The sequence below is a fragment of the Nuphar pumila genome, chromosome 2 (assembly GCF_984573655.1).
Source record: "Nuphar pumila chromosome 2, dmNupPumi1.hap1.1, whole genome shotgun sequence".
NCBI classification, from domain to species: Eukaryota; Viridiplantae; Streptophyta; class Magnoliopsida; order Nymphaeales; family Nymphaeaceae; genus Nuphar; species Nuphar pumila.
This window is the reverse complement of record NC_143250.1, coordinates 80913943-80937487: the sequence shown is the minus strand read 5'-3', so window position 1 is coordinate 80937487 and position 23545 is coordinate 80913943. Positions and strand designations below refer to the sequence as shown.

The 23545-nt window shown below is 37.4% G+C and overlaps 1 protein-coding gene across 1 annotated transcript in view; it reads left to right on the top strand.

Annotated features, from left to right (window-relative positions):
- Positions 1-23545, top strand: part of LOC149845826 (E3 UFM1-protein ligase 1 homolog) — a 154426-nt gene that overhangs the window by 10457 nt on the left and 120424 nt on the right. Inside the window, exons 3-4 of the mRNA XM_089996038.1 lie at positions 13983-14249; positions 14339-14386. Coding sequence (XP_089852164.1) covers positions 13983-14249; positions 14339-14386 — 315 coding nt within the window. The remainder of the gene's footprint in view (positions 1-13982; positions 14250-14338; positions 14387-23545) is intronic.

Below are 23545 nucleotides of genomic sequence, written 5' to 3'. Positions count from 1 at the left end.
ATTATGACACATAAATAAGTTTTAATAAGGCTTCAACAATTAATGGCATACAATGTGCGATACTTTTCAGGTCATAAAATCATGTTTTTTCGTCCAAAAAACATAAGCAAAAAGCTGATGCCCACTATTTTGGTCGTGCTGCATCCATCTGTGAGGTCCGATTGGATCAAAACAACCCGTGCCATGGAGATCGACAAGCATTTGTACCTACAAACGTTTGTAATAGTAAGTTAACCCCCCCCCCCACACAAATATATATATATATATATGTATGTATATATATTATAAATATATATGTATATATATTATATGAGTTAATCTGATATTGAACTGGTTGTATTTAACATTAGATAGATTTAACCTTATTAAAATAACTAAAATACCGTTAAAAGGACATTTTTGAAAATTCATGGTTACTTTTTTTGGCATTCTAGGTCTTTTGAACTTGGAGAGAGATGAAAGTCAAACACATTTTCCAAAAAAGTAACTTTATGAATCTATCAAAGTTTTGACCTCAAAAAGTGATCATGCATTCTAAAAAATATCATTCTTTTAAGAGATTTTTAGTCAATTTAATAAGGTTGAATCCATCAAATGTTAAATACGACTAGGTTAATGTTAGATTTGTAATGAAGTTGATTGAATCCGATACACATGCAAGAACATGCAATAGCACTCTTTCAATCAAGTGGAATGCTTGATTGAATCACCGAACCACCCACACAAGGGTCTAACAAATTAATATTGCATATATTCACTCAAGAGAGTGTATAAAAAATACAAGGCCTTCAAGGCCAATTTATAGAGCAAGAGAGGGCTGTTGGGGCAGCCCAATGTGACTGTTGGGCTGCTCCCAATGGTTAGAATTCTAACCGTTGGGAGCAACTCCAACGGTCATATTGGAGCTGCTCTCAATGACCCAAAAAACAATAAAAGAAAAAAGACAAAAAACAAAAAGAAATAAAAGCAAAAATAAAAAGAGTTGTAAGCCCCTATTGGGCTGACGCCCATTACAGTGAAAGTACCAAAATACCCTTGATGGGTATTTCGGTTTACAACCATTAAACATACATATATGTATATGCATACTATAACATATCTTAACACCCCCCTCAAACTCATGGTACAACCACTGAGAGTTTGTCAAGTAGGAAGTGAAATCTGGGTGATGGTATCTCTTTGGTGAAGAAGTCCGTGAGTTGGTATTCTGATGGAACATAAGGTAGTGTGATGGTCTTTCGCAAGAAATCTTCATGAACATAGTGGCAATCCATGTGATTGTGCTTCGTTCTCTCATGAAATGTATGATTGCTTGTAATGTAAACAACGCTCTTGTTGTCACAACATAATTTCGAACGTTCTATAGTATGACCCCTCAAGTCTTCGAGAAGTTGTCTCAACCAAATTAATTCCGACGTAGTGGTTGCCATGACCCGATACTCAGTTTCAGTCGAAGACAGTGACACCTTCTGTTGCTTTTTGCATCGCCATGAGATTAAAGAATCACCTAAAAAAACACATAAACCATTGGTTGAACGTCTATCATTGACATCCCCTCTCCAATCAGAGACAGAATATGCAATGACTTCTAGTAAGGAAGAGGATGATAAAAACAAGCCAAGGTTAATAGATTTTTTAATATATCTACCAATTCTCATTACAACACTCATATGTACTGTATTGGGAGCACGAAATTCACTAGCAGAATGAATAGTATGAGATATATCAGGGCGAGTAATAGAGAGATAAGACAAAGCCCCAATCATATGTCTGTAGGGCGTTGGATCTTGCAAGGGCTCTCCGTCATCTATCTTCATTTTGGCATTTATAACTTCCGGAGTGTCAACCAATTTCTCATCCGAGAGTCCTAAGCTTTCAATGATCTCTGCCGCATATTTAGTCTGTGACAAAAAGTAAACACGATTTAAGTAAGCAACTTCTATTCTAAGAAAATATCGTAAAAAACCAAGATCTGTCATATCAAAGTTGACTTTAAGCACATCTTTGATATGACTAACTCTCTGCTTATCATCTTCGGTGATTATCATATCATCTATATACAATAGCAGAATCACCATTCCTGCATCAGATGACTTAATAAACAATGCAGTATCAGTAAAACAAGATTTAAAATGAAGTTGAGTCAATCACATCACTGAACCTATCATACCAAGCTTTTGGAGCTTGCTTTAGGCCATACAGGGCCTTACGTAAGCGGAGAGTTTTTCTATATGCTAAAGACAAACCATGAGGAGGATCTGTTACAAATCTTCTCTGGAACCTGCGTGAGAGAAAGGAAAAGATAGGAGAAAGATAACTGCGGCTGTCACTATTTCAATAATGAAATCGTGACCTAAACTTGTGTATTTAAGTTTACATTATAGAAGTATGGGTTCGGGTCTGGTGTATCCGGACCCGATAAAATCAAAGGGTTACATGATCTTTACATGGATCGGGTCGGATCCTTTGCACCTTTTTCACCACCCCTCAAGTTGATCATGGTTTTGGACCATGAACAACTTGCTTTTAAGCATCCAAAAGCGATCCTTTGTTAACCCTTTGGTAAATATGTCTGCAACCTGTCTTTCAGTACTGACAAACTCAGGCTCAATCTCTTTTTCTTCAACCTTCTGTCTCACTTGGTCGATCTCAATGTGCTTGGCACGACTGTGATGTACTGGATTGAATGACATGTTGATAGCACTTTGATTGTCACAGAGCAAGGTAGTGTGGGAGATCTTTTCTCCTACTTCAGTTAGAAGATGCCTGATCCATGTGACTTCGACAGTGGCAGCAACCATGGATCTATATTCAGCCTCAATGCTTGATCTAGCCATAGCCTTTTGTTTTCTACTGCTCCAAGAGACTAAATTTCTTCCAATGAAGGCACAATATCCTGATGTAGATCTTCGTTCGTCAGGATCTCCTACCCAGTCTGCATCACAATATACAATAATTTCGTGCTCGTCTTGGCCATATGACTGTTGTAAATATATCAATCCATCCCCAATAGTCCCTTTCAGATATCTAAGGATCCTCTTAACCGCTTCCATATGTCCAGTACGTGGCGCATGCATAAATTGAGACACTTGATTGACTGAATAAACAATATCAGGTCTAGTGAATGTGAGGTATTGTAACATTCCTATTATGCTGCGATACCTGGTGGGGTCATCACATAGATCTCCATCATGAGCGCTAAGTTTTTGATGAAGTACACTCAAAGTTCCTAGAGGTTTGCAGTCTTTCATGCCTGCCTTGCTGAGAACATTTACGGTGTACTTGTGTTGAGTGAGTGTCAAGCCATGAGCCTGGTTATCACTTCTACACCAAGGAAATAACGTAGAACTCCAAGATCTTTCATTTTGAACCTCTGACCTAATAAGTCTTTTATTTCTTGGATGTGGGCCGCAGAGTTTCCTATGATGATAATATCATCGACATAAATTAATAATAGAGTGGTCACAAGCTGGCTTTTAAAAATAAATAATGAGTGGTCCAGCATGGAACGTGAAAATCCATGTTTCTGAATCTCTAGCGAGAAGCTATCAAACCAAGAGCGAGATGCCTGCTTCAGGCCGTAGATGGTTCTTTTTAACCTGCATACATGGGTTTTACAATTTTGTTCTTGATATCCAGGGGGTTGTTCCATGTATACTTCCTCATTCAAATCCCCATGCAAGAATGCATTTTTTACATCAAGGTGACTCAACTTCCATCCATGTTCAACAGCCAGGGAAATGATAATTCGAATCGTTCCCATTCTTACAACCGGACTAAAAGTCTCATCATAGTCTTGCCCTGCTTCTTGAGTGAATCCTTTTGCTACAAGCCTTGCCTTATATCGTTCAATGGTTCCATCTGGCTTGTACTTGATTTTGTAGACCCATTTGCATTCGACAACATTTTTGTCAAGTGGTCTGAGAACAACTTCCCATGTTCCACATTCATGCAAGGCTTGCATTTCATCATTCATAGCTTCTACCCATTTCATAGAAGCGGCTGCCTGATAATACATGATGGGCTCTTCGTCCTTATTGATGACAGTTAAAAACAATGGAAGATCCAAGGAGAAGTTGTTATAACTAACCCACCTGTCAATAGGATATCGTATGCGGTTTGATTTTCTGGCCTCAAGAGTATGAGAAGGAGTAGGATTGGCGACTGAGACATGATCTGAATGGCTTGATGTTGTCGGTCTTTGTCTAGAATAGACAATGCCTTTGTATCTACCCGGTACTTCCTTTGCATTCTCTGACCCCAACGTCCCAGTGTTCTCAAACACCTCTTCTTCTTGTTGCACGCAATCTGAGGAACATGCTTCATTGGAGCCAACAAAAAGTTCTGAGCTCAGCCAAGGATAGTAAATTTCAGTTGACATATTCGTTGTGTCAGCTCCGTGATCAAAATTTTGTTCATCAAAGACAACATTTCTTGAGGTTCTGATGCGTTTGTTGGTGGGATCATAACACCTATATCCTTTGTAGTCATTTGCATATCCCATAAATCTACACTTTTGGGCCTTGTTTTGAAACTTGTTTCTCAGAGACTGATCAATATGCACATAGCAGACACATCCAAAAACACGCAAATCATAATAACTAGGACGAGTTCTAAAAAGGCAGTGATAAGGAGACTTATTTTCCAGAATAACCATAGGCAGTTTATTTATCACATGCACGACAGAATGGAAAGCTTCTGTCCATAGGTTGATGGGAAAATTGCTGTCATGAAGCATACTCATGGCACTTTCAACGATATGCCTGTGTTTTTGTTCAACAATTCCATTTTGTTGAGGGGTGTGAGGACATGACACCCTTTTTCCTATTCCGTTATTTTGAAGAAAAGAAATAAAATCACGGGATGAGAATTCCCCACCTCCATCACATTGAAAAAATTGAATGGACTCAGAAAATTGATTTTTGACAAAGCAAAGAAAATTTTGAAACAAAGAGAAGACTTCCGACTTATTTTTTTATGAAATATATCCAAGTGTATCGAGAATAGTTATCAACAAATATTAGATAGTATTTGCTCCCAGATCCAGAGGCAATTGGGGCGGGTCCCCATACATCAGAACAGATTATCTCAAAAGGTTTTGAAGCTCTCTTATTAATGGAATAAAAAGGCAATACATGACTCTTGCAGGAAAGACAACTGGAACATTTGTGGCTGTTCTCATCCCTATTGAGACTTTCTTTTGGAATGAGATTATTAGATACAAGTTTCTCAATAAAATGACTCCCACAATGTGCTAACCGACTATGCCATAAGAATGGCTTATTACATTCAGAAATACTAAAAACATTAGCAGAAGAGGATGAACACGACTCTAATGAGGGCTTTGAATTCAGGTGGACAGGGCGAACAACATGACAAGGAGCTTCTTCAACGACCTACATATTGCCTCGTCTTTTTCCTTCAGCGAATGTTTCCCTCGTGCGTAGGTCCTTGACCTGCACAGAGAAGGGAGTGAATTCAACTGAAGCATTATTATCATCAATAAGTTTGGAGACAATATTTTTCTTAATGTCAGGAGTATGAAGAACGTCAGAAAGAGTAAGAGTGAAATATGACATGGGAATGACAGTTTTTCCAACATGAGAAACATGATGGTGGGATCCATCTCCAGTGACAATCTTACTTTTTCCAAAATAAGGAATGATATTAGAAATCTTACCTGCATCACCTGTCACATGAGTCGCTGTCCCTGAGTCGACAAACCAAGTGCCTTCATCACTCTGCTTCAATTTTAACTCTGACAAGGCAGATATCAGCAGATCTTTAATCTCTCCACTGGCTCCACTATTTGAGAACTTCCTTTTGGTTTCTGTCTGTGGACCCTTTCCTTTATTCTCTGGATTATGCCAACAATTCGCCTTGATATGCCCCTTTTTGTTACAAAGGAAACAAGTAGGAATGGATCTTGATCCCTGCGCATGAGCTAACATATTTGGAGTGGGAAGCAGACCACACCCTCCGTGTCCACTTCGCCCTTGTCCTCCTCGTCCTCGTCCTCTACCATAAGTCACTCCTGTGGCAAAGACTTCTTGAAAATTTGTGTGAATGTGAGATTCCTCAGAGAACCCTTTCAGAGTCATGTCATACTGAATCAATTTTGCTCGCAACTCATCAAAGGTAGGAAGGACAGGGAGACACAATAGTGAAGTGACGATCATATTGTAGTCGGATCCCAATTCACTCAGAGTCTGTTGTACCATATCACTGTCACTCACCGCACATCCTATAATTGCAAGTTGGTCTGTGATAGTCTTCATCTTGTTCAGATATTCCATGATGGTCATGGAATCTTTTCTCAGCATTTGAAATTCCCTCTTGAGAAAAACCATTCTCGCATGCGAAACTTGTGAATATGTTTGAACCATGGTTGCCAGTTGAGGAAGCGGGAGCGGGAAGCGATACGGGAAGCGGGAGCGGGAAGCGAGGCACTTTCAAAATTTTAGGAAGCGGGGAAGCGTGGGACCACTTAGGAGCGATTCGGGAAGTGTCTCGGAAGCGACCTAGGAAGCGTCTCGGAAGCGACCTAGGAAGCGTCTCGGAAGCGAGGGGGAAGCGAAAAAAATAAAAATAAAAAATAAAAAATACAAAAAATTTAAAAAAAACAGGGGAAGTGAGGGGGAAGCGTGGGGGAAGCGTGATGGGAAGCGCGCTTCCCATTAAAGGGAAGCGCGTCCCCCATTAAAGGGAAACGCGCTTCCCAAAAAAGGGGGACGCTTCCCCCCACGCTTCGGAAGCGCGACGTTCCGCGCTTCCGAAGCGCGCTTCGGGGAAGCGCACTTCCCCTTTTAGCTAGGCGATTCCGGTAACCCTGGTTTGAACCAATTTCTCCCAAAGTTGCAGAGCAGTGCAATTGTCGGGAATTGCAACAAGGACCTCTTGGGACAGGGTAGAAGTGATATATGCAACCACTGACTGATCTTTCCTTTCCCAGTTGAGGTACTCTACATTCTTGACATACACAATTGAACTTACTCCTTTGTCGTCTTTTTCTTTTCTCGTAACAAATTCGAGTGAAGCGGGAGTGGTTCGATCAAGGTGACCTAAGAGACCTTGACTCCTTATAAAATGAATGATTTGTCTCTTCCAAATCAAGAAGTTTGAGGTAGTTAACTTTTCAGAAACGAGTTGAGTGAGAAAACTTGAAGAAAGATTGGATGAAGAAGAATGAAGATCTATGAAGAAAAGAGTTAACAAGAAAATGAACCTTTTTTTTTTTGTTACCAGAGTATTCACAGAGTGCTCAGTCTGCAACCAGAGTGGTTTGCTGATCGTCTTCCCCCCCTTTTTTTTTTGACGACTGAGTAACTCAAAGATTGGCGACCAGAGGCTGTCAGAAGAAGGACTGAGTTTTCTCTTCTACCTTATATAAGGTTGGATATTTAAGCAATGATTTTTTTTTTCAGACTGTATTTTCAATGTGGATCCCACTCGTAACAGTAAGAAGGAATATGATACGAGAAAGGACAAATGAAAGCAAAAGAAATGAGAGTCAAATCAAATAAAAATGATGTCACACAGCAGGCTGGACAACAAAAAGGTTTAGAATCCCAGATTTGATGTCGCAGGTCTGCCTGAAATGCACTATCAGACCTGGATATCCAGCCCAGTAAAAGAAGGCATACACAGAAAAAAACAGATTTGAATAAAGAATTAAGGGTAGGTTGGGTTATAATTCGATCTTAGTGTTTCACGTGGAACAAAAGATTCACGTGAAACGAGCTTTTCCTCCTATTTGATGTACAGGGTTCACGTGAACCAGGATTCACGTGAACTCCTCGTGAACAGCTTAGGGATTCACGTGAGACGTGAATCCACTTAAGAGAAAAAGAAAAGAAGACTGGGAAAGTAGAAAAGGGAGAAACGAGATATGGAGATTGGGAATAGAGGTAGAGAAAGAAGAAATCTGAAGGAGAAAAGAAGATGGGAGATGAACGAATCCTCAAACCTTTGATCTGTCGCACCTTTGGAGTCCTCTTCAACTCCTAGATGGATCTCTGCTCTGATACCATGTTACAAATCTTCTCTGGAACCTGCGTGAGAGAAAGGAAAAGATAGGAGAAAGATAACTGCGGTTGTCACGATTTCAATAATGAAATCGTGACCTAAACTTGTGTATTTAAGTTTACATTACAGAAGTATGGGTCCGGGTCTGGTGTATCCGGACCCGATAAAATCAAAGGGTTACATGATCTTTACATGAATCAGTCACATGGATCGGGTCGGATCCTTTGCACCTTTTTCAGGATCCATGTATGCTTCTTTATCTAGGTTGTCATTTAAAAAAGGCATTCTTAACGTCCATTTGAAATATGAGCCATTTCTTAATTGATGCTATAGCAATGAGAGTTTTAACAGTAGTCATATGAGCAACTGGGGCAAATGTCTCATCATAGTCAATCCCATATTCTTGACTGTATCCTTTGGCTACTAATCTAGCCTTATATCTTTCTAATGTTCTGTCGTACTTGTTTTTTACCTTGTAAACCTATCAACATCCTATAGTTTTTCTTCCTTTAGGTAATGTTTGAATCTCTCAAGTTTTTGCCTTTTTTAATGCTTCCAACTCGTCATTCATAGCCTTAATCTATTCATGCCGGTGTTTAGCCTCATGATATGATTGAGGTTCAGAATACGAGTGAATGACCATTAGGCAAGATCTAAACTTAGGTTCAAAAGAATCATATGATACGAATCTATTAGGAGCTTTTAAGATTCTTATGGATTTTCTAAGGTTAGAAGAATCTTCTTCTTGGCATTGGGGGTATCTTTCTAAAGCACTTTGTGGGTGATCTTCAGTACGACGAGCATAGGTTTGTAAATTATCGTGAGGTAGGTCCACATTGTCAAGACTCTTACTCATATTCTCATTTGCCTCATGGATGTTTTGACTCATGAATATATTCACTCTTGTCATTGACAAGGTAAAAAAGGAACGAATAATCACAACTTTCTTGCATATTCTCTTTGGTAAACCCTATTTCATTTTCAAGGAACGTAACATTTCTAGAAACATATAACTTGTTTCTTTCAATGTCATAACACCTATATCCTTTTTTGTTTTCGGCATAGCCCAAAAACACACACGGAATGACTTTAGGGGAGAGTTTATCATTTTTGTTGGTAATAACCAAGCATTTGCTCCCAAAAACCCTCAATCTTTTGTAATTGAGAGACATTTTACAAAGTTTTTCAATGGGAGAAAGTTCTCAATATTTTTGAAGGCATTCTATTAATCAAGCAGACTGCCGTAAGGGCAACTTCAACCCAAAAAATTTTTGGAACATTTTCAGACACTAGAAGAGTTCTAGTGGTTTCAATAATGTGTTTATGCTTTCTTTCAGCAAGACCATTTTGTTGAGGTGTATAGGAACACGATTTTTGATGTACAATTCCATTTGAGTGAAGATAATTTTTAAATTCTTTTGACAAAAAATTCTCTCTCAGAGTCAATTCTAAAAATTTGGATATTGGTTTTAAATTGATTTTGTATATAACTATGAAATTTTTTAAAACAATCAAATACTTCAGATTTGTGTTTTAAAAAGAATATCCAAACGTGTCTGTTATAATCGTCCACAAACACAACATAATAAGAAATGCCTCCTTTGGATATGACTGGTGCAGGTTCTCATACATCCGAATGCACAAGTTCAAATGGATTCTTAGTTATAAGATGTCTTGTTCCAAAAGGTAAGGACTTCATTTTTCCAAGAATGCAATCTTCACATATAAAATTTTCTTTTTTATAGTTTGAAAGAATTGAAAATAATTGTAATTTGGTCACTCTAGGATGTCCTAGTCTTTTGTGTCAAATTCCTACATCTTTTTTTTCATAAAATTACAAAAAGGTTGTTTTCGCAATTCAAGATTGTCCATAACATAAAGGTCTTCTCTTCTATGGCTTTGCCCAATCGGCTTCTTAGACTGGAGATCTTATATTAGACAATCATTAGATGAGAAAACTATTTTGCAACCATAGTCCGCAATTTGATAAACCGATAGGAGGTTTAAATATAATTTTGGTACTACTCTAATATTTGGTATTTGAAATATAGGTGTTTTTTGATAAATACCCAAACTTTTGATTTTTAAAGTGGTGCCATCGACAGTGGAAACACAAGAATCATTTGAGTTAAACTTGCATTCAGACAATATAGACTCATTAGGGGTCTTATGAAATGAAGCACAAAAATCTAAGATCCAAGAGGTCTTACCATGGTTGTCACTTGTCGATACGGCCGATCCCGAATACGAGAAAAATTGAGCTTTGAACATAGGTTGCAAAGCCTCCATCAATTGAGCTAAGGAGAGCAAACCGATGCATTTAGAGTCGTCTACTTCACTCATTTTCACCAAAGCCACTCTTCTCTTCTTTATAATCCTCCTTCTTTCTTTTGGGACAAAAATGTTTGATGTGTCTCGGTTCATAGCAATGGTAGCAAATAATTTTTTTACCTTTCTTTGACTCATGATACACCCCTTTTTTCATAGTTGTTGGGGTTTTTTCTATTCTCATTTCTTACGAAATGATGTGGTTTATAACTCTTTGTATGATTTCCGGACTTTGACATAGCAAGCACATATTCTTCATCCTTAGAAGTGTATGACATTTTTAACCTATTCTCTTCCATAGTTAATTCTTCAAGAGTTTCAACTATGGAAGAAACACCTTCTTTATGAAGTAAAGCAGACTTAGTTTTTTCAAATTCGGGCCTAAGCCCATTTATGAATTGATAAAAATGCTTCGCTTTGATTTGATTTTCGCGGAGCTCAACAGCTTATGTGCAATGCCACTTTGGCTCAAGAAGAGTCAATTCATCCCAAAGGACAGAGAGCATTGTATTATTCTCTTATGCTCATCTCCCCTTGAGTTATAGTCCTTACTTTATTTTGGACATTACATATATGCGTAATATCCTTAAGACTATACATGTCTTTAAAATATTTTCAAGCATCACTAGCGAAGTCAAACTAGGCCAAACTAGAACATTTGTGAATGTCCACACTATTGATGAGTCATCCAATGATTTTGGAATGACCCATCCTCCATTCTTTCCATCTTATCTCGTATTCGAAAACGACTTTAGCCATTTCCTCTCCTTGAAGCGCAATTTCTTTTCCATTTTCCAACTTTGTAAGGATGAACTTAGGCTCCTTGTCGGTGCCATCAACCAATCCCCAAAGCCCTTTTTCCCATATCTTATGTTTTACTATGGATGCCCACGTCACATAGTTGATGTCATTTAGGCGTATGAGAATAAAGACAATTACTTCCCTTTCAATTTCCATTTACAACAAGCAGAAATAAAACACAAGAGAAGATGAGAAAGAGTGGAAGAAAGAAGAAGGAAGTGATACAAGGCCTTTTTTAGAGATGGTCTGCTTTCCAATGCAACAATCAGAATTTTTCCAAGTTCAAGATCCTCCTTTTGATCAAGACCTTCTTTCTAACAAACGTCCTTTGAAACATCAAAGCTCTTATACCATGTAATGAAGTGGATTGAATCCGATACACATGCAAGAACATGCAATAGCACTCTTTCAATCAAGTGGAATGCTTGATTGAATCACCGAACCACCCACACAAGGGTCTAACAAATTAATATTGCATATATTCATTCAAGAGAGTGTATAAAAAATACAAGGCCTTCAAGGCCAATTTATAGAGCAAGAGAGGGCTGTTGGGGTGTTGGGCTGCTCCCAACGGTTGGAATTCTAACCGTTGGGAGCAGCTCCAACAGTCATATTGGAGCTGCTCCCAATGACCCAAAAAACAATAAAAGAAAAAAGACAAAAAAAAAACAAAAAACAAAAAACAAAAAGAGTTGTCAGCCCCTATTGGGCTGACGCCTATTACAGTGAAAGTACCAAAATACCCTTGATGGGTATTTCGGTTTACAACCATTAAACATACATATACATATATGTATATGTATACATATACATTTATGTATATGCATACTATAACATATCTGAACAAGATTAACCCTGTATATATTTGCTAAATCAATTGGTACCTACAATCTAGTTGGAGTCTCACGATGCAGGTTGTTTGTCTCAATCTAACCTTGTAGATGTGTCCAGCATAGTTGATTTAGTGGGAATCGAACCTTGGGTAAATTTTTTGATGAAAAACATGTTTTTTGAGGTGGAAAAAATCAGTCCATTCATAACCATTGTTTTTTCATCACCAGGAAAACTTGTACAGGGGTTGGATTCCGTCAATCCGAAAGCCGTTTTCTACTAAAAAACATGTAGATCACATCTATAATGTTAGATGTAACAAAAAAAGGGCTTTGCTAAGTGGATTGTAACAAACACCAACATATATATATATATATATATATATATATATATATATATATATATATATATAGCATAAAAATATGTGAACCAGAGTGTGAACTAGAGATTTTTGATGCTTGTTTTGCAAATCCGACCGTGCAGATGTGTTCAGCACGGCCCATTTGCGAGGAATCGGCTGCTGGATTATATATTACTTGATCGAGTGCCATGAAGTTGTGTCTGTCTAGGTTGGCAGAATGCTTGAGGCATAAGCAAGGTATGTCCTTGTCACCATGGCCGGCTAAGGAAACTGGTGCTTATAGTGATATCCTTGTCAGTGCAAAGAGCTAGCACCCTTGTGGATGTTTTAGTTGATGGACCATTACATTGCAAGGGGAAGTACAGACAAACAGTTGAAAACTAGTGAGTACCAATGAATATGGCTTTCATATGATGACAAGTTGATGGATGCATCAGTATAATGGGTGGGTTAAATGTCATGTACTTACAGTTACAGGATGTTTGAATCGTGCATGAAGTGTTGCATCTTGCATGGGCTGCTTGAGGTTCATCAGATTCTTGGTGGTTGAGAGGGATCCTTTTCCTAAAGCACCCATAGAATGGCCATGGTTTTCTACTATGCACCCATAGGATGACCCTGGTTTTCTAGTACGTAAGCCAAGTGGGGTGTGCCCAGGAATCCCTTACATGTAGCACAGAAAGGTTGATGCCATTAAGTTATGATGCTCCATCTTAATGACTTGATGTCTATGTTGTCTATTGAGGATTAATGCTTGGCAAGAGGGCGTTGTGCAATCTCAACTTGTAGATAGACATGTATTTGGTAGCAAGAGGTGGCTGGATACTAGCACATTGGATTTTGGTTGGTGACCCAGGAGTAATCAGTGTCACCCTAAGCCAGAAAATTCAGCTATATAGAAATAGACTACTACTATTATTATTTTTAATTAATATTAAGAATCCTCAATCAAAATAATTATGATAGGGTCAAGCCTTGAAACCATTGACTGCATACTTATTATTTAATTCAGTTCTCAAAAACCTGGTTAATTGATGGGCCTTTAAGTCATCCACGGCTCTGGATGGGCTAGCATGGGTGGTTATGGTGTAGATCTCCTTAATGGATCCAACATGATGGGTTCTTGTGAGCTAATTGGACAGGAAACATGTTGCTTGGCTTATTTGCACTTGTTTGGCATGGGCATTACATGAAAGCGATCTAGTTTTTTGGCATCAACAAAGTGTATATAAGAATAAGGCTGGCTAAGCCAGTGGGATAAGCACTGCACATTTTCTGTCATCACCAGTTGCACATCTTCACTCCACAATTTTCTATTAAAAAGAAAAAATCTCATTCATGGCAGTATGACGTTTACACATGGGCATTAACATTATTAAACTGTTAAGAAAAAAACAACAATTATTCTGCCTGTCGATTATTTAGTGAAACTTTCATGTTTATCCTTTCCTGTTTGTTCGATGCTTACATGACATTAAAATATCCTTCTTTTCAATTATATTTTTGATTATTTGATACTTCAGAAAATTTGAATCTTTGATGCTAGTGTCAATTCCATAGAGAATTGTGGTTTATTTCGGCTCTTTTTTTTCTTCTGATAGATTGTATTATGCCATCTGCTTTTGTGTTTAACTAGGTTATAGGGAGATTAGAAGGTGGGCAATTGTACACTCCTTTATATGTTGCTCGTATTAATGCCATGGTCCGAGGAGCTGCAAGGGGAATTACAGTTCCTACAAATCTATCTGTTGTTTGGAACTCCTTGCAACAGCTACTGCAAGAAACAGATGGTGCTGTTGGAATTTCTGTTGATGGTTCTTTCTTCCAATCACTGTTCAATGGAATCCTGAAAGAAAAAGAAATCCTTGGATCACTTCGGGCAGGAATACACTGGACTCCAGCTGTAATTCATCTTGTGCCTTAGCATTTTATTGACTTAATTTTTATTGATTATATTTCTGAAACTTGCACTCCATTTTCTACTTTTGCTAGGTGTTTGCACTTGCTCAAAAGGAAAGCATAGACTCTTTCTTTTCACAGGTTTGCTTAAATAAATCTCTGCTTGTGAAATGGGTATTATATTTGTTGTAATTGAAATATTGTAGCCTATTTATTTTTAAAGCATGAAATCATAAAATAAGTCCATTGAGCAATTCTGATGCCCTGAGAAAATTGTTGCTATGTTTGCATAATAAGAATATTTTATGTAGTAAGTTCAATAAATGTATCATGTATTCATCATAACCATGAGATCAATTTTAAACAGCTATAGCAAAATATCAACTTGGGTCAGAGTGCTAATGACTTATGAATCCTTGACCATTGATCTGAAATTGTTTGCATTTGATTCCAGTGGCAAGTGTATGTAAGATGCAAAGTAGTCATGGTTTTACAGGTTGACAGAAATTTAAGTAGAAAACTTACTCAGTTTACTTTTTCTTTTTGTTGATGAAAGATTAGGGCCCCTCCCATTTCATTAATTATGGGAAGAATAGCAATTGATCTCCCAAGGGAGCTTATCCAAATAATACATCATAAAGACATAGTGTGGCATACTGAACACAACTCATAGCTACATTACATAAACATTATGGTATACCATACTCAACAGAATATAAATGACTCTATGGTGGATCTTGGGTCTTGGACCGTGATCGGAGATCCATATGACAAACAGCAGGATCACCTGGTTTCTTCTTAGATCCCTTAGTCTGAGCTTTTTTCCTAAAAAGGAGGATAATTAAATCCTTTTGGAACCATGCCTGTAATTCTCTTCTAATTCCTCATTGTTTTCCAAATTATCTGTCTCTTGAAGTCCTAAAGTTAAAACAGATCTTTCCACAATGAGGCATCTTGTTGCAACTCGATCAACTTGACCACCACTATCTACGTTAGAATTTGGAGCCACCTCATCACAACCATCATCAACCTCCCTGGACATATCCTTTCCAATATTTTCATCATCCTTGACAGGGTGCCTATGATTCTGATTAGCGGTACCTCCCCCAACATCACCAATATCTAACTCAGCCACAACCTCCTGAGTATGACCAATATTATGGATCTGTTGGACCAGTGGTCATTGAAATCAAAAGCTATAGTTATCTAGATCTATCCATGCTAGGTTCCACTATTCTATCTTTAGCTCCATAAAACTCGGAAGATTATATGCTTACGTTAATTGGCATTTCAGTCTAAACTCTCATGTATTGCATTTGATCTCTAAATGATCTTGCCTATAAGATGTGATGGTTTCTATAGCTGTAACGTCGCGTATTTTCACACTTGGTTAAATTTGAGATTCTCGAAAATTTGGCTAAGTTTGAGAGAAAAATCGTTTAAACCTCGATATTAGACCGATGGTTTTGAGTCTGGGTTTGGCCCAGGTGTAAACACCCCAAATTTTTTAGGACCATTCCAGACATTCTTTTTCATAGATGCTAAACCCCTGCAGGGCAGTGTAGAGTCTCACCCCTAGGTTTATCTCGGTCTAGAGGTCAGTTTACCCCGTTTTGACAATAAAATTACCATTTTGCTCCCGAGTCACCCTTAGCCCTTTTCTCAATCAGACCTAACCATGCTCATTTTAAGTTCAGAACAGTTAGAATGTTTGTCATTTCTAGCTCCCCTGACCTCACGACGAACGAATTCTGATTATTTCTGACCATTTCAGCTAAATTTAGCCCACTTCAGGCGAAATGAGCTCGTTTTTAGCTCAAAATTTAGTCAAACTGTCCTCGAGTCAGCTAAACCCAGTAGATCCTATCCCCACAAGTCCAATCTCAGTTCATCAAGAATTTGAATGATCCAGTTCCAGTTCAAAGTCACTTTTCACGCACTCGGACCTTCGTCTTAAATCATTTCAGCCCATTTTAGCTCGTTTGAGCTCAATTCAGTCCAAATTGAGCAGACCTCAGTCGATTGAGCTAGTGTTCTAGCTTCGAATTTAGTTCACCTTAGTATAAATAACTTCCAATTCAGTTCATTCCAATTCTGTCTAGTTCAAATTAGTTCAAACCAGTTTAGTACCGTGTTTCTACCCCTGCAGGGCAAAAACAAAAAAATAAAAATTTACTCAGGACACTGTTTTTATCAATTTTTTAAACTGAAACAAGTCCCAATTCGGACTCGGATCAATTCCTTTATATGATATCTTATCAATATCCGAGATCCAATCCATTTCAATTCGGATAGTGGATCCAATGCTGGATTTGGTGTCCAATTTTTATCTCGGACCTGGATTTTTCATCTGATTCATTATATAATCCATATCCAGGGCCCAATTTATTCTTTTTAACCCGGAATATCTCATGGGATATCCGGGATCCAATTAATCATTTCAGATCCATTTCAGTCTAGATCCACCTTCTGATCCATTCAGAATATTAATTTAATCAATTTCTGAACTCAGATTCACCTAACATCTGAGATCCAATTGTCACTTTTTGGATTTTGATCCAGATTCAAGATCCAATTCCATTCTCTGAGCTTGATCCAAGATCCAAATCCAAATCCAAATCCCAAATCATGAATTTTGGTTTTGCATTTCAATTTTCAGAAATCCATATTCCAGGCTTGATTGCCATTTCAGACCAATTTCCTTCAATCGAGATCCATATCCAATTTTCATTCAAAACCTTGGATCCAGATCCTTTTCAAAATTCAACTTTTATCCTAATTTCAAAATCAATTCTCGAATTTCAAATTCAAATCCATCATTTTGTAAAAATCTTTTGAAAAATACCCTGGATCCAATTCATAATTTAATCTGGATTTCAAAATATCAAAATGGATTCAAATCTAAATTCAAAATCAATTCTTGGATTTCAAATTCAAATTCAAAATCCATTTTTTATCCCAATTTCAAAAATAATCTTTGAATTTCAAATCCAAATTCAAATTTTTTGCAAAATTCCTCAAAATTCAATCTGGATCCGATTTTAACTCAATTTGGATATCGAAAATCAAAATTGAATCTTAAATCCAATTGAAATCCTTTATTTTCAAATTCCCCTATTATTTCTCACCTTTTATTTCACTTATATTTTTAAACCTTTCATCTCAGTTTTAAAATAAAAAAGAAAGAAAAATACATTTTTAAAGAGGGTCACCACTTGGCATTTTCAAAATCAAACCAAATTTGTTTTTAAATCTACTTTTAAAAACCCCCTTTTACTTTTAAAAACACACATGGGCATCACTTGCAAAGTGATGCCATATGTCAAGGTTTTAATCAAATGCCCATTTTACCCATTTATGAAACTTAGAAAAGACCCACATGGGCACCCACTTGCAAAGGCGTGCCATGTGTTGAAATTTTGGTAAAATGACAACTTTGCCCATTTGGAAAAAATGGAAATACCCACATGGGTTTGGCGCCAACCCTTGGGAGATATTTTCTAATTTTCCATGCCTAAAATGCCCTAACTTCAAGCTATAAATAGACCACCGAGGATGGTCTATTTCTATAACTTGAATAACATGAGAAATTGAGAGAGGTCCCTTGAAAATTGGGAATTCTCTCTTTCTGCTCTTCTCTTTCCTCTCTCCTTGGAGTTGGCGCCATTCTTGGAGCTTCTCCTCTCCTTCCCCATTTGGTGTAAGGTAATCCTCTTCTTCTCCTTTGTTTGATTTAATTTACATTTTATAATTTCTACTTCTTTTCAAAAGCCATTAGAGCTATGAGATTTGATCTTATTTAATTGGCTAAATCAATTTCAATTTCACAACATTTCCCAAGTATTTTCAAAAATTTGAAATTTCCAAAATATTTTCAATTTCAAGATATTTTCCCAATATTTTGAAGTAATTTCGAATTAATTTCGAAATCTTTTCAATTTAATTTTCAAAGCAATTTCGAATTAATTTTGAAATCATTTCAATTCAATTTTCAAATAAAATTTCAAAATAATTTTGAATTAATTTTGGAATCATTTCAAATATTTTCCAAATGTTTTTCAAAGGAATTTTTGAATCAATTTCAAAATCATTTCAAATCAATCTCAATGATTCTTCAAGATAATTTTGCAAGTATTGACCTTTCAAAATCACGATATTTCCAAGGATTTTTTCTAAATATTTTTCAAATCAATTTCGAAATTCACTTGGAACGCAATTCTGAAATACTTTCTAAGTATTTAAAAAAAACAAAATGATTTCCAAAGCATGCATCGTATTTTCAAAGTTAAAATCATAGCACAGACATGATTCTATGTGCATTTAGGACTTAGAATAATCTCTTAGCCAAATTTGAACAAAGCAAATGCACAAATTCGATTCTTGGTTTAATTACCCTTGGTAAAGGCGTCAGAAACGGTTGAACCTTGTACTAACGAGCGATCCCTGTCTCTCAATTTTTCCGCATTTTAAAAAATGAAGGCGAGTTATTTTTTAAAATCTTTTTCAAAAGGTCAAGTGGACATTGCGAGAGTTTTTCTTTCTCTAAAAAGAAATAAATTTTTTTGCAACGATCATAGAATTGGCGACCGTGATGGGACTCATCTTCGTCTGATTGAATCAATACCTTTGCCTTGTTTAAATTTGTCTAAGTCATTATTCTTTAAAATGTCAGCTTCATTTCTTACAAACTTAAGCGCCTAGACTCTGATCCAGCTGACATTTGATGTATATAGGCTTAAGCATGGTTTGGTAGGATCAATTGAGGAGATTTTATTCAGTCTCACTTAGACTTAGGTCTAATACAACCCTCCTCAATCTAGGGATTGAATGCCAACATTGTATGCAAGTGTATGCTTCTCAATGATTTTCAAAATTCTATTTCTTTAGGCCTTTGCATTAGAGCCATCTCATTTCTTGCATACTTGATCATTTTTTTCAAAACATTCCTCACCTATATTGTCCCGGTCTTCACGTTGCTGGGCTTTCTCCATGAACCATAGTTCGGGAGAAAACCTCACAACTGAGCCACTTATTTTGGCTAAAAACCCCTCTACCACGTACTAAGGGCTATAGTCCAAAGTATATCGGCAGACGCTCAAGGATGTTGGAAAACCATTACCTTAAAGCCGAAGATATTTTTATGCCATGTACTTCGAGCTTCGACTTCAATATATCAACATATCTTGATTGGATTCAGATGATCTAAACCTTAAAGTTAGGATCGGGGTCCTACAACCATTTCAAAACTTATGCATTTAGAGTCAGCTTTTAGGGAGTGCTGTTCGCGCTTCCTTGTTTGTACAACTTTGTTATGATTCTATGATGCTTGTTTATTTCTTATATTTCTTTACATTTTTCATAATAATTTTTCTCAAAACCCTGAATATTTCTTTCAAAATTTCCTCCATATTTTCAAAATCCAGGTGTGTATTTTCTTCTTTCTTTATTTTTTCATATCATTTTTTTAAAAAAACTATGAAAATTCTTTTTAAATTCTCATCTGTTTTCCAAAACTAGGTGATTTTCTTTCATTTCTTTCTTTCTTCTTGATCTCGAATTTTCTTATTTTGATCTTGCTTGCTATTTTTCTAAAAAAGCGTGTATTTTTCTTTCCTTTTTTTCTGAATTTTAATCCCTATATTTCAATCCTGTTATCTATTTTTAGATCTCTTCACCTTACTTTTCTCATATCATTGCCGTGGGAAACTGTCTGCCCAAATCTTCTATTTTTTTACTCATTCTTTCGTCATGGTTGACAACCCCGCCTGGGTAACAATGCGTATTTTTAGTTGTTTACTTCCTTTATGGGAGTGATAACGCAATTGTCACGACTTCCGTGATGGTCTGATCTCTGTTAATGGGATATCTTTTCCAAATTGTCAGCTTGATTCTCAAATATTTCCTTCATCATGTCTTTTTCTTTCAGAATTTTTTTTAATCTAAACCATTTCGTTATCCTGCAGAGAAAACATTGGCATTGGGGCATGGTTCAGACAAGCTCTGGGAAGAAGACAGTTCCACCACAATACAACAGTGCAGAAGAAATGAATTCTCCCAGATCATCCAGGGGACATGGTCAAAAAGTGAAAGACGACGTCGATCCAGCCATGTACAGTTTGTTTCAGAAAATGATGGCAAAAATGATATCAGAACAGGTTGGGGCAAGTCCAAGGACGGTGTCTTCCAAAAGCAGAACCAAGGGAAAGCCCGTAAAGAAGCATGTCACAATTAGCCAAAAGAAAATTCAGCAAGACAACACTTCCGAAAAGACAGATTCAGCAGGAGAAGACTCAGAGGAAGAGCAGCCTGCATTTTTTCAGAACCCTCTACATCAGTCTAAGAAAATCGTTGAGAAGCCTGAGTCAGTGAACAAACCCATGTCTCAGATCCCGATGGAAGATCCGATCTAACTGCAATTGAAAGAGATGACCCGCATAGTCAAAGATTTACAGGCTCGGGATAAGGGCAAGAGAGTTTACACCAGCAAAGATTTCTATGATGGCCTCGAAGGGGATGACAGCCTGGGAGACCTTCCTCGTAAATTCATTAAGTATGATGGGACTGGTAATCCCAAGGCCCATTTGGCCATGTTCTTTGCAGAGTGCAGTCAGTTCAAAAGAGACAACAAGGCCCTATTTATATGCTTTCCGTACAGTCTAGAAGGCACAGCGGCAAAATGGTACGCCGAGCACATCAACCCCATTAAACTGCGAGAATTTGACAAGGTGGTCAACCTGTTTATCGAACGTTTCTTGTTCAACACTGAGGCTCTACCTACCATCAATCACCTCTTCAACCTGAAGCAAAAAGACGATGAGAAAGCCCGAGAATTTATCCGCAGGTGGAGGAGCACCTGCAACAAGATGAGGACTCCTATCTCAGAGGAGCACGCGCTCCAGATTATCCTGAACAACTTTTCGCAGCCTCTCAGAAGCCTTATTTTTATTTCGCCTTCCAAGTCTTTCATTGAGCTTACTGAACGAGCTGAGTGGATCGAAATGGGGATGGAGAACGGAGTCTACGAAGGCATCACTCTCGTCAAGAACATTCAATATTCAAAGAAAAAGACAAATTTCACCTTCTCCGTCAACTCCGACAACAATAACAACAAAAGTAGCAAGAACAACCATGTAGCTCAGGGGGAGAAGTCTTCCAAACAGAACAACAAGCCGGTTCAGTCCAACTTTAAACAAAAAGAAAAGATAAAGCATGACGGTTGGGGTAGCGACCGCAAGTTTACTCCCTTAGAGCAGCCGCTCGAAGAAGTCCTTGAATACATGCTGACCAAGGGATTAGTAAAACTCCCAAGAGCCACAGACCCTCCCACGATCATGGGAAGATTCATGAATCAGTTCTGCAAATTTCATCGGGCAGTAGGACATGACACTGACCACTGCTTCATCTTCAAAAATATCGTTCAAGACTGCATTGACAAGAATTTCCTTGTTGAAGATGAAGAAGAGAACCAACCAACCGTCCTGACCAAGCCTTTCCCTGATCATTCACGAAACTGACAATGCTAGTGCATTCTCATTTTTCATTTTGCTTTTTGTCGATTTAAATGGACGATGTAATCTCGTTTCTTTCCTTGATTTGTCACTCTTTTCTTCAATGCATCAGTAAAATTTTTAATTTTTCTTGTAGCTTGGCGCCATGTTCTTTGCTTCTTTTTTCTTTTTGCAAAATGTTTTTTTGTGAGGAGTGACTTCTTTCAGAATGCCTCCCGAATCAATCAAGAAGCTCGTTGTCTTGTTATTTTTAGAAAGCATTCTTCAATATCCTTTTTCCCTGTTACACTGGGGCATCTTTTGAAAACTTGTCTTTATTTCAAACATTTTGTATGCAGGCAGAACCAAACAAAATCTTTTATCATTAACTTTCATCAATTCTCAATTTTTCATTAGTTTCCTTCTTTTTTCATTTAGGATAAGGGACAATCCTGAGATCATTCAGAGGAGTGATAGGACTACTTATAGGGGTTTGTCCAAAATCGTGAAGATTTCATTTTTTTTTGCAAAATCTCCATCATGATCACCAAGTGCTTTTCAAAGCAACAATCTTTTTCAAAATCTTGGATTGAGTCTTTTTGTCAAAACTAGTTCTTACTGGTCTCTTTTTAAAATTCAACCTTCAAATTGACACCCTACTTTTATGGTTTTTCGCAGTCGCAGGTGATCAGTAAAATCAACTTGCTTCTGAAGGGATACGAGGGCCACATTTGCTTCAGATTGCTTCACTTATGGATAGAGTGACTCTACTTTTTGTTTCTTTTAGTTCTTTTTATTTCCTGTAGTTACTCCACTTTTGACTTGAGTATGAGACTGTTATTGATTCATTAATAAAGAGTTTGGTTGTTTGGTTATGGATGATAAATGTAAGTTCATTTGTGGTGTGTGGTTATCCAGCTGAAATTGGAACTGTAAGGACCCCAAGTCTCTAGGAGGATTTTCGCAACTAAAAAAAAAATTCTGCATTTTCAAGGGGTATGAGTTGGGGTTGTTACATTGTATGAATCTGCTCAAAGACGCTCTAATTTCTTTTACATCCACTTGCACTGCATGTTTGACTTAGGATTTATGTCACATGGGTGCGGGTGCGACACGGGTGCGGCGCAATTTTAAAAATTTTGGACACGGGGACTTGGCTATATATATATATATATATATATATATATATATATATATATATAAGCAATAACATAGCAACAGAAAAAATTTATTAGCAATTTCATTGTCACTTATCAGTACATGAATATATAAAAATATCAAGTTTTTCAGTAGAGAAAATATGACTTGCATATGAAAATATACATCTTACAGGAAGAGGGCACATTCATGTTTCAGTTATCTTTGCTCTGGCTAAATCCTGGTTGTATTGTATTTATATTCCTTTAAATTGATAAATTGAAAGATATTTCAAAGTATTGGTCCTGAACACTGAGAAGCAACTTTCTAGTAGGCAGCTCACCCTTTGTTGGAGGAATCACGCTTCCCCTTAAAGATCACACATCCCCAATCAAGTGGACTGCAGTTGCATAGACTGTGCAGTTGCACAGACTGTGCACAGTCTGTGACTGGGCAACTGCATTGCAGTCTGGTTATATATATATTTTAAAAAAAGTTATATAAAAAATGATTTTTTTTGTTTTTCGTCTTAAAAATGGACATTTTTGGACTCGGTCAAAGTTGACCGAGTCCAAAATGTGGACGGACTCGGCCTCGACTCTTTGACCGAGTCCGACTCGGCGTTGACTGAGTCTGGGCCGAGTCCGAAGCCGCACCCGTGTCCGCACCCGTGTCG